General features: G+C 38.9%; 1 protein-coding gene across 1 annotated transcript; it reads right to left on the bottom strand.

Annotated features, from left to right (window-relative positions):
- Positions 1 to 8,310: 8,310 nt before the first annotated feature.
- On the bottom strand, positions 8,311 to 11,549 carry LOC131220083 (steroid (22S)-hydroxylase-like). Its single transcript, XM_058215089.1, has 4 exons — positions 11,230 to 11,549; positions 10,961 to 11,126; positions 10,496 to 10,602; positions 8,311 to 9,056 (listed from the first exon to the last, which is right to left on the bottom strand). Exons 1-4 carry the CDS (start codon positions 11,392 to 11,394, stop codon positions 8,817 to 8,819), a joined length of 678 nt encoding a protein of 225 aa, XP_058071072.1. The 5' UTR covers positions 11,395 to 11,549; the 3' UTR covers positions 8,311 to 8,816.
- Between the last annotated feature and the right edge of the window lie 685 nt (positions 11,550 to 12,234).

The following is a 12,234-nucleotide window of genomic DNA, read 5'->3' as shown; positions in this document are numbered from 1 at the left end:
GCCTCAAATTAAAATTCTATATTTATATTGTAAACCTCTATCCTATATATATATATATATATATATATATATATATATATATATATATATATATATATATAATAAATTTAAAACTACCTCCAATATCTCTTATGTTATGGTGGTAATGAGGTATATTAAATTATTATGCTCCCTCCTAATAAATAAATAAATAATCTTAATTTGTACTCTTCAATTGGATATATTTAACGTAAAAACTCTAAGACCATAGTCCTTTCTGGAAATGACATGACACCAAATTCATAAGTGAGCTAGAAATTGGTTGTCCTAAAACATCGATATGATCACACTCAATTATGCATGCTCTATTCAACATTGTTATACTACAAATTCTAATGTTTTTATCGTGATGAACACTTATCTACTTTTAATATGAAATTGATTTTACCTTTTCCAAATTTGATTAATTAAAGCCCATTGAAAATATTAATAAATAATATATAAATATTTTTCAAAACAATTTACAGTAAATTTCACAGTCTATTTGATTCGCACCTTAGATATATAAGCCCACATCATCATCACCATACAATCATTTACAATCCTCCTTTAACCTATCCTTGTGATCCGAATGTGATTTCGTCACTTTCCCAATGAGCTTCTAACTCAACCACCAACATAGAGTCATCTCATCACCACCGTACCGTATAACATAGAGTAACGAGGATGTAAAAGACTACCATGAAGCTAGCATACTATGTTAGATTGAAATTGATCCATCACTTGTAGATAATTACTTACAATGTGTGTGGCTTTATTCACACATAATGAATGATCAAGTGTTAATCATATGTATAATCATCACACTGGATTCATACAATTAACCCGTTATTCATCTTGACTGCAATATATAGGCTTACACAATCTAACTATGTTATTCATCTTGACTGCAATATCTATACAGTCTAACTATTACGAAGCTGATTTCTATGAAACCTCACCCAATCATCTTATAAATCAAGTGGAGATGTGTATAATATGTACATGCATCTTAATATGTACTACTTTACTTACACATTGGTCTGCACCATGCATGAAGTGGACCAGGCCTTTTATTGATTTTAAGACGGTGTATGATATGGATTTTATTTTTATTTTGCAATTACTGTCTTAAAGATAGGGATTATTCCATGATTCAGAACTCCCTCATTTTCATCTTCTTCTAACAATGCCATCTTAGAACTATCAATGTGGCCCACCGGATCATCAGTCGAATTATGTTGGCCCAATCCCTTTTCTAACGAATCACTTCATGAATTGTGTGTTTAGGGATGCTTCAGTCAGTCGTGTGATTGGACTCACGCACATGACATCAGCATGATCTGGACCGTTCATCCATTTGACCCAATGTAGTAAATTCATGTAGTGAACAGAATGGCCTTGGACGGTCCAGATCTCCTAACTTTCTAAAGGCACAGATCTAGGCCCATTTATGGCTATCATGCTCTTTGGCTCGAGTACCAGTGTATATAAGCTAAAACTGTACAGTTTTAGAAAGTCCCTACTTAGAAATAGAGGTGTACACGAACCAAGCTAGGTCAGTTAGCTCGCTTGACTTGACTCAAAAAAGTTTGATTCGACTCGGTTCGAAGCTAAGTTTGAGCCAAGTCGAGCTGATTTTTTGAGCTCGAAGTTCGAGTTGGCCCCAGCTCGACTCGACTCGGATCGAACCCAACTCAATTAGTACTTTCGATCGAACTAGTTCGATGACTCGGTTACTTTAATATTGATGTTGCTCACCAAGTGTTTGATGAAATGACCTAGCGAAGTGTGGCTAATGGCAAGGAAGGTATGTATATGAAGCCAATACCTTTTTTTTTCTTGATTTTTATGTTGCTTAGAAGATATTTGATAAAATACATGTAAAACCGTTGCTGCTGTTTTAAATACAATGAGATTTTGAAGGTGCAGTTCAGGTGTTTGTGAAAATGCTGTACAAGCGAACTCTACTCGATCTTGGCTCGAACTTGGCTCAAATTGGCCCAAGCTACTGATCGAACCGAGCCAAGCCAAGTTTGAGCTGAGGTTAGCTAGTGGCCGCGGCCGAGTCGAGCTGAGGCCAGCTCGACTGAGTTCGACTCGATGTACACCCCTACTTAGAAATAGGGCTGGCAATGGGCTGGGCTTGCCTAGGCCCTGCTTGTCATGACACTATGAGGACCAAGGCCCAATCTGTCATGATCTAGGGCAGCAGGCCCTAGCCTAGTAGAAAAATACTAGTAGGGCCCAGGCCTAAAAGTCGATCAACTGAAGCAAACGTTCCTAACCCATCTGTTGATATTTTTTGGTTTTATATCCTTGCATCCATCCATCGATCAAACTCAACCTGTGAAGTACATCTTGTCGGCCCAAGAAGCCAGGCTAAAAATTGCTCAAGCCCAAGATCAACCCATGAATTGATTGAGTCGTATATCCAGGCCTAAGCATGGGCCTATGGGCCGAGCTAATAGGTCCAAGCCCGTTCAAATATGGGCCGGGCTCACTGAGCTCTTGATGATCCTTCCTCGCCCCAAGATATGTTTTCTTACGCATGACCCATGAAAAGGGAAGCGGATTGGGTGGTGACACGGAGACGGATTGGCTACTCCCCTTGACACCAGCCAATGGCTGGTGGTCGGTGCTTTGTGGGCCCCACATAATGTATGTGTTTCATCCATGTCGTCCATCTATTTTTATAGATCATTTTATGTTATGAGAGAAAAAATGAGGTATATCGAAATCTCAAGTGGACCACATTACAGGAAACAGTGTTAAATGAACGGTGACCATTAAAAATGTTTTGTGGGCCATAAAAGTCGGATCAAGCTGATATTTATTTTTTCCCTTCATCTGGGTCTTTATGACCCAATCAACAGATTGGAAGTCAAATAAACAGTATAGTGGCCCTTCAGAGGATTTTAATGGTGGATATCCAATCGTTATTGTTTTCCTGTGGTGTCGTCCACCTAAGATTTATATCCCTATCATTTTTTGTGTCAGTTCATAAAATGATTTGTTAAAATGGATGAACAGAATGGATGAAACAAATACATAATAGTAGGGCCCATAGAGTACTAACCACTAACCACCAGCTAAGGGATGGTGTCGTGGGGAGTAACCAATCTGTCTACCGGTGACCCCAACACCATCGGAAACGGATTGGCTACTCCCCCCGCCACGAGCCCCGTGGCTAGTGGTCGGTGTTCTGTAGGCCCCACAATGATGTATGTGTTTCATCCATTCTGTTCATCCATTTTTACATATCATTTGATAGCTTGATCCCAAAATTGAGAGGGATATAAATATCAGTTGGACTACATCACAGGAAAACAATAATGATTAGATATCCACAATAATGATTGGATATCCACCATTAAAATCCTCTTAAGGTCCACTGTACTGTTTATTTGACATCCAATCTGTTGATTAGGTCATACAGGCCCAGATGAAGGGAAAAAACAAAGATCTGATCCAAAACTTTTATGGCCCCAAAAGGTTTTCAATGGTTGACGCTCATTAAACACTATTTCCTGTGATGTGGTCCACTTGAGATTGGGATATACCTTATTTTTGGTCTCATACCATAAAATGATTTGAAAAAATATATGGATAGCATGGGTGAAATATATACATCATGGTGGGGACCACAGAGCACCGACCACCAGCTATTGGCCGGTGGCAGGGGCAGTAGCCAATCCGTTTCCAACACCACCGGACGCGGATTTCCTGCTAAAGGCTAATGCAGGAAGTTCCTGCGCAAGGATTCTGGTTGGGGCCCACTGAGATGTTTGTGAGAAATCCAATCCGTCCATACTTTTTAAGATCTCATTTTAGGACATGAGGCTAAAAATAAGGTCGATCCAAAACTCAAATGAGGCACATGAGAGGAAACAGTAGGAATTTAGTGACCACCGTTGGAATATTTATATGGCCACAAAAGTTTTGTATCGGTCTAAGTTTTTGGTGTTTTCACTTCATCACAGTGAAAATGACCTTGTAAACTGTTTGGATGGCATATAAACATCAAGGTGGAGCGTAGGAAGGTTTCGATGGTTGAAATTCCTTTCCCCACTGTTTCATCTTACATGGCCCAGTTGAGTTTTGGATACTCCTCATTTTTGGTAGCATGTCCAAAAATGAGCTTGAAAAATGGATGGACAGGTTGGATTTCTCACAAACATCATGGTGGACCCCACCTTTCATCGCTTCGCAGGAAATCTGCCTCCAACACCACCCAGCTAGGTGGTGGAAAAGCTTTGTTGGCCCATCATGATATGTGTTTTTTCCATGTCATCCATCCATTTTGCCAGATCAGGCAAATCCAAATTTCAAGTGTACCAAACCACAGGAAACATCGGGGATTGAACACTTACCTTTGAAAACTCCACAAAGGCCACCACAATGTTTATTTGCCATCCAACCTGTTCATAAAGTCCTATAAACTTGGATGAAGGGAAAACCCAAATCTCAGCTCGAGCTAAAAGTTTCGTAGCCAAAAAGAAGTTTCAAACGGAATGCATGCAGTCCTTACTTTTTCCAGTGGTGCGGTCCAGTTTTTGGGCTGATGCCTAAAATGAGCTGGCAATATAGATAGACGGCATATATAAAATACATACATCATGGTGGAGCCCAAAGAGCTTTTCCACAGCTGACTTGGGTAGTGGTGGGGTCACTACCCAATCCGAGTCCAGATGTGCCAAACTGGCACCAAAAATCCAGATGGCAAGAGGGTATTTGGAGTTTATGGGTGGAGCCTGTTTATGTTGAACTTCTATTCAACCTACTTTCCACCCTGAATGTAGAAATGGGGACGGTGAATCAAGACCGCACATCTAGTGGCCCCTGTTCTGGATGGACAACATTTCAAAAACCACGCTAATCGGATATTTTATCACTTTTATCCCGTTTTCCCTGCAGAATGTAGACCATTGACCATTTTTGTGCTTACCATCGACGGCACTGATGAGATAGCTAGAATCTTTGACTATTAATGTGGTTTTCTTATGCTGGATTGAAAGTCCACCATTGTCACATATCGAGGCCCACGGATATGTTGGATGGGGCTGATATCTCTGTTTTCCCTTCATTCGAGTGGGAATCACCTTATAGAAGTGTTGGATCACATATAAACATCAGGGCCTTTCCATCTCCATTTCTTGTGGTGTGGCCCACTTGAATTTTGATCTTTTTAATATTTTAAAATGAGTTCATTTAATAAAAGCATCAATAGTGACCTCACAGAGCTTCAATGGAACCCTAGTCCCAGGTTACAGGCAAGCCGCATCCCCCATCAGTGACCGCTCCAGTATTGTTTAAGCTTTATGGGCCTGCTATGATGTATGTGTTTTGTCTCTGTTGCCCCCGTTTTGTGAGCTCATTTTATGGTAATATCCTAAAATGAGGTAGATCCAAAGCTCAAGTATAACAAGCCACAGAAAACAGTGAAAAATTGAACTCCTACCATTGAAAAATTCTTGTGAGACAAGTTTTGGATAAGCTGATTTTTAAATTTTCCCTTCATATCGGTTTACGTGACCTTATGAATAGGTTTTATGGTAAATAAACATCACATTGGGCCTTAGGAAGGCTTCAATGGTGGGTGCCACTATCACCACTCTTCCTGTGGTCTATTTTTTGAATACCCTAAAATGAGTTTGAAACATGAGAGGACGGTGGGGATAAAACACATACATTATGATGGGGTTTGCATGGCTTTTCAGTACCAACCGGTGCTGAGTAGGGCACTAGAGGGGTTATTACGGAATCCATGAGTCCCATGAGGTATTATCTAAGGACTGTTCATCAAGCCAAGTCGAGTCGAGGTGGGCCAAGCTTGGCTTGACTCATCCGTGATCTACTTGAGTTCAAGCTCGAGCTCACCCTCGAGCTTACCATCGGAACTTAGCTTATTTGTCAAACCTTCCGAGGCGAGCTAGTGAATATTGAGTTGAGTCGAGCTTATCTAGAGTTGGAGGGAGCCTACTCCCAACCCAACCCTAACCCGACCCTCAAATCAAATATTAACCCTAAATCTCAAATTTAGGATTTGGAATTTTTTATCTTCAAACAATTACATTTTTAAAAAAATAATAATCAACAAGTATATTTAAATAGAGGTACATTACTGTTGAGAGAGAGAGAGAGAGAGAGAGAGAGAGAGAGAGAGAGAGAGAGTGAGCTCGGGCGAGTGGCCGAGTGTAGGCCATACGGCTAAGACGAATCGAGCAGACATTAAGCACGGTAGACGCTGAGACGAGCTCAAGCGAGTGACTGAGTGGAGAGAGAGAGAGAGAGAGAGAGAGAGAGAGAGAGAGAGAGAGAGAGGAGCTCGGATGCGACAGGTTGGGTAAGAAAAATGTAAGAAATGGGACGAGTAGGGTAGGATTTTTTTAATATAATATAATATAATATGTGTGTGTGTGTGTGTGTGTGTGTATTTGAATCGAGCCGAGCTCAAGCTTCAAGCCAATCTAATCAAGTTCTAGTAGAGTCGAGTCAAGCTTCACTTTGCTCGACCTCAGCTCGTTTTCAAAATAAGTTGGGTCATATGAAGCTTGGCTTGCCTTGATTTGGCGTTTAAGCCGAGTCAAATTGAGCTAGTTCAAGCCAAGCCGAGCGAGCTTTTCTAGCTAGCTTGGTTGATATACAGCTCTAGTATTATCCCAATACATGCACTTACACATATGGACTGGAAATAAGATAGAAAATATTTACTTTGAACCACTTATTCATCTACTAGACTAAAAAATAGATTGAAAATATTGATTAGTGCATTACCTTGTGGCATGTCATGTGGATAAATGGCTCTTCCACACATACCCATTCAACCTGACCTTATGCCTTACAAAAGTTGTACATCTCAAGTCCCGATGTGACGTGTTGGACATTTGAGCATTGGATAAGGTGGCCCCCACATGAAAATCACCACATGCAAAAGAGCCAACCTGAACTACTGGCCAAGCAAGCTACGCACAAGTCCATTGCATGGAGTCATAGTGTTTACATCTAATTTGTTCGGCTAAATCAAATCGTCTAGAAAATGTCATGTGGTAGTCATGCAAGAGTTCCCACAAAATATTAGAGTTTCCACGAAAGCAACTCTCTACGAAGCTAAGTTTTTAATAAAAACAACTATGTAACAAGCATTAAATGCTAGATCCTAACCAAAAGCAACTTTCTACAAAGATAAAAATCCACTGACGTGAGGACTCCAACAAGTTTTCTATACATGAGTTCAATTATGTGAAGATGACTCTAGCAAAGCCTCTATGCATGTTACTTGGCCGGAATGGTAAGAGAAAAGAGTTTGTTCGAAATCTCTCTTGTACACGTGACCAAACCCGGCTACACTTACATAGAGGATCAAGAAGAGTTTCACGAGATCTCTCATACTAAAGAATGCTATGACCACCACATTTGTAAGTCTATAAAAACAGTAAGTGAAGATGAGCTAAGGGCCACATGCTAATACAATCATGCATAAACTTTTAACTCTACACTGCTAATCTTATATGTCCTTTATGGACATTTATTAGTTTCTTAGCTTAGTTTCCGCTACTTCTACCCTGCGATATTCTGCAACAAATATGAAGCTTTTTGTTTCTTAACTTAGTTTCACTACTATTTAGCGCACCGTTATAGTACACTAGTAGGTCAATATAAATATCCACAATCCCGTCATTGGATTCCCAAAATATTGAGTTCTTACTTGGTACATCTTTGGTTATATCCTGTTAGCCTTGTACCACAATCGTCCAATATTTTCATGACCGTCCAACTCTAGAGCATTGTCAAGACCACAACCATTTCACCAGTATAAATCGTCGTAGATAATTTCTTTTGTTTTTTTTTCTTTTTACTGATTGTACTACATTACTACTCTTATCAATAAAATTGGCAATCAAGCCATTATTTTGAATTAATTTATTTTTTATTGCTTGCATTGAGAAACACTATCTAAGCCATTACCATTGAAAGAAAAGTTTCTCTTCAAGGCAAAAATGATTCGTTCAGAAGAACTAATCCTCTCCTTCTTAAATTGTTTGATCGTTGTAACAATCAGTGGCTAAATAGTCATGCTAATCTTTGCAAATTTGATCCTAATCCAGCTAATTTGGTACATGGGGTCACAAGCGTTCAACTTGATTTGAGTCAAACGCGGCTCTAGCATGCCCAACACCTAATCTAATCACACACGTTTAACCGAAATTCGGTCATTGGTTATAGGTGCATCCACATGTTTGAATTAAATAGCAAAATCCATCTTAAATGGTTGAATGAAAAACCAACAAAAAAAAAAAAGAGGCTTCACCTCACCATTTTATTGTATTAGGTTTTGAAAGAGTTCCATTGATAAGCTCTCAAGTACAATCAGTTAGACTTATAAGTCATGGTCTACCAGCCAGTAACTTCCAACCTTTTATGTGCGTAACATTCAACCCATCCAATATGTTGTCTCTATTATGAGAATTGCTTCATAAAAAAATAAAAAATATCTACTCGTCAACTGCACAACACTTCTTTTTCACTATTTATTAATGGCTAGAAATTGTTTTATATGGTGTGGCCCACTTGCCAAGTAGATAGGGATGATTTTTGCACTAGATGATACTCATGGTAGGACCTATTGGAAGGGTTGGATGTCACATGCACTTAAAAGGTTGGATGTTATCTGCTGGTTGGACAATAGTTGGTGGTCCAACCAGTTGGACTTGAGATCTACTCTTGTTTATCATCAATAGCAAGAGCCCGGCCCATTTCTCCCTTACCTGTGTACATGTATACCATGCAGGCCCCATCTAGTGAGGTTGACAAAAGGGGTGTATAGAGATGGGTAAGCCATGCTTGAAGTCGAGATATGGAAAGGAAATGGGCTGATCATCATCAATGAGAGGGTCCCACGAGAAGTCAAGGACAAGATGATGAAGGAAGAATGCAGTCTCAAGCTTGGCAAGGTCAGACCCTGGACACAGCCTCCTCCCTCCTCCAAATGGTGTGAAGTTCTTTCCTCCTGCCCCCATTTCTCCCATCTTTTCCTCCTGTTTCCAAAAATTGTAAAAAAGTAAAATTCTTATTAGTCTGGAATAATATTTGATTACATGAAGGGCATGTTTGGCCGTTGGGTTTTTATATTTCTTAGCTTAATAATTCCCTAATTTTTATTTTTATTTTTTTAAAAAAAGGTTTGGTTTACACTCTTTTTTGTCAGTTTTAACATTACCTAGGAGTTCCATTTCCTAGCTTTTTTCCTTTAAAAAAAAAAAAAGAAAAGAAAAGAAAAAGAAGAAAACTTAAATATGCCTCAATTTTCAATTGAGGAACGAAAAACTTAAGAAATTAAAACAAAATTTTAGCCTTGTTTGATAGACATCTAAAAATTAATTCATCTTATTTTAGTTAACAACAACCCTATATCATAGGCCTTGATTTCTAATACATAATGAATTTATGTTAATAATAATTTATATTAGAGATCTTAATCTCTAGTACATAATTATTATTGACTAAAATGAGATGAACTCATTTTTAGGCATCTACCAAACAGGGCTTTGAGACTTTTTTCCACATTTCCTAGAAATTTGGACAGGTCCATGGTAAAATTGTTACATGGTGCATCTTGGTTTGTGGTGCGGATTGGATACTAGCTCCACCGGCACTTAGCTAGAGACAAATGGTCCCATCAGGGGATCTATGGGACTCACCATAATGTATATGTGTTATCAACCTTATCCATCCATTTTGACAAATCATTTTAGGGCATGAGTCCAAAACGGAGGAAAATTAAAGGCTCAAGTGGACTACACCACAGGAAGGAAGCAGTGAGGATTGAACTCCTACCATTGAAAACCTCGTTGGCCCCACCGTAATGTTTATTTGCCATCTAACTTGTTCATTAGTCACATAGACCTGCACGAAGGGAGTACATAAATTTCATATTAAATTTCAATGGTAAGCTTTCAATCCCCATGTTTCCTGTGGTACAGAGTCTACTTGAGCCTTCAATCTACCTCATTTTTTGGCTCATTTCCCAAAATGGTCTATCGAAATGGATGGATGGCATGGATAAAATATATACATCAAGGTGGGCCCATAGATCTCCTGACACGATTGTCCGTCTCCAGCTAATTCCTGATGGGGGTAGTACTCAATCATCACCGCCCATTAGTCTGAATGGAGGAGTAAAATCTATTAAAAAGAACAAATATCAATCAAGCAAAATTCAATCATTTGTCAAAAAATACCAAGCCATCTCTAACATTTCCTAGAAAAAATAAACAAAACCAGGAAATGAATTCCCTAACAACCAAACATGACCTAAAGGTGTCAATGGGGCCGGTCTGGCTCACTAGGCTTCCAGGCCATGATTTGAAAACATTTTCAGGTGGGTCCGTTTGTGTGTTTTCATTGCTGGGCTTGGGCTCAAGTTGGCCTAATATGAACTCAGCCCATTGATAGTAGTACTGAATAGAACACTCACCTGCCATCTCCATGGGTTAAATTGTTGGGGGTCTGAGTAATGGGAAGAGTCCAGATGAACGCCACTGAAGATTGGGAGAACTTTCCAACCAACTGGAATCTCAAAGCCTTTAAGAAAAACCCAAATACCATGTTAGCAAACTTCAAATTGGCAATCCTCAATTACCAAACTTCTCTTTACATTTCCTAAGCTAAGCCTATTTGGATGCCACTTAAATAAGAGTTCATCTCATTTTAGTTAATTGTATATATGTATTCGAGATCACAATATATAGTTAGCAATTAAACAAGATTAATTTTAATCCTTGCAAAAAGAAATAAGATCTTAATACATAATTTTGATTAACTAAAGTGAGATGAACTCATTTTCAAGCATCACCCAAACAGGCGCTAAAGAGTTTTATTATCTAGTTTTGATACGAAGGAGCTAGTAAAAAATGCACTTACATATGATACTAAAGCGTACCTTTGTATTGGATGGGCGTTATAGCTTTCCTATGGACAAATTTCACCACGTTTCCACATCGCAAAGCTTCGTTGATGAGATCTTGAGTGAAATTCATACATTTGTAGTCATCCCATCCCAATCCTCCATCCCCCACCTTGCCTCTTCTGACCCCCTCATGCTCTTCCTAATCAGGATTCAATATGACATATCGCCGCGCAAGTTAGTATTCATGTATAGCTAGGCCGGATGCATGAAAAAGAAGAAGTCATGATAATAACTCTTCTTACTCTAAGTTCATTCAACGCTCGTGGGCAACCGCTAAGGAATTTTACAATAATCGATATCAGCATCGCCGTTGTTTCGTATCCTCCAAGTAGAAGATCAAGAACCAAGCTAAGTATCTCCTCTTCAGAAGTATTGTTGTGTGTTAGTAAAACATCCAAGAAATCCATCCTCCTTTCATCTTCTCTCCCTTCACGTTCCTTACGCTTTTGCAAAATGGTCTTGGTGATTGCTTTTATCTGATGCTTCGCCTGTCAAAGAAGCATCAAATGGTAGGTTTGGATCTTCAGGTCTACTCAGCATATCTGACATGTGATGGAAGAAGGTTGGATCTTCCAATGGTGTTCTCAGCACATGTGACACATGTGGAAGAAAGTTCTCTTCTTGCTATTGACATTTGGTGGAAGAAAGTAGGGTGTTTTAAAATATTTTAATGGGGCACCCAAATAATTAAGAAAATCCAATAAAGGAAGATTAATGATTTATATAAATAAATTGAATTGAAATGTCTGAAGAAATAAATTCAATTCAATAACTGATGATCCTTTTGTGCCTAAAAAAGTAGCTATCATGCGTTTTTTTCTGGTGAACCACACTCTATTTATGTACTTATAAAAGTATGAGATGGATGGTAATGACAATTGAAATTATATGAAACTAACAGTGAGTAATATAAAAGGTCTCAATTCTAACTCATTGGACTATAAGTTATGGTCTACCCCACAGATAACTTCCAACCTATTAAGTGCATGCAACATCCAACCCTTTCATTAGGTTGCTCGTACCATGACAATCATGTAGTGAAAAATCAACCGCATCTACTCATCAAGGGCCACACCATAGAGAACAATGTGTATCCATTGATAAATAGTGAAATATAAGTGTGGTCCACTCGTTGAGTGGATGTGGCTGACTTTTTAACAAGGTTGTCTTCAACATGGGCCCAACCTAATAGACAACTTGGATGTTGTGTATACATAAAAATTTGAAAGTTATCCATTGGTTGGATT

This window comes from Magnolia sinica, chromosome 1 (assembly GCF_029962835.1).
Source record: "Magnolia sinica isolate HGM2019 chromosome 1, MsV1, whole genome shotgun sequence".
Lineage (NCBI taxonomy): Eukaryota > Viridiplantae > Streptophyta > Magnoliopsida > Magnoliales > Magnoliaceae > Magnolia > Magnolia sinica.
This window is presented reverse-complemented; position numbering and strand designations above follow the sequence as displayed.

Bases quoted from the DNA above. Each gene is read 5' to 3' on its own strand.
- LOC131220083 (XM_058215089.1), bottom strand. From the start codon at position 11,394: ATGGATTTCTTGGATGTTTTACTAACACACAACAATACTTCTGAAGAG. The intron at 11,127-11,229 runs GTAAGAAGAGTT...AATCCTGATTAG, and splicing joins GAGCGTTGAATGAACTTAGA to GAAGAGCATGAGGGGGTCAG. The intron at 10,603-10,960 runs GTACGCTTTAGT...TTTTTCTTAAAG, and splicing joins AACGCCCATCCAATACAAAG to GCTTTGAGATTCCAGTTGGT.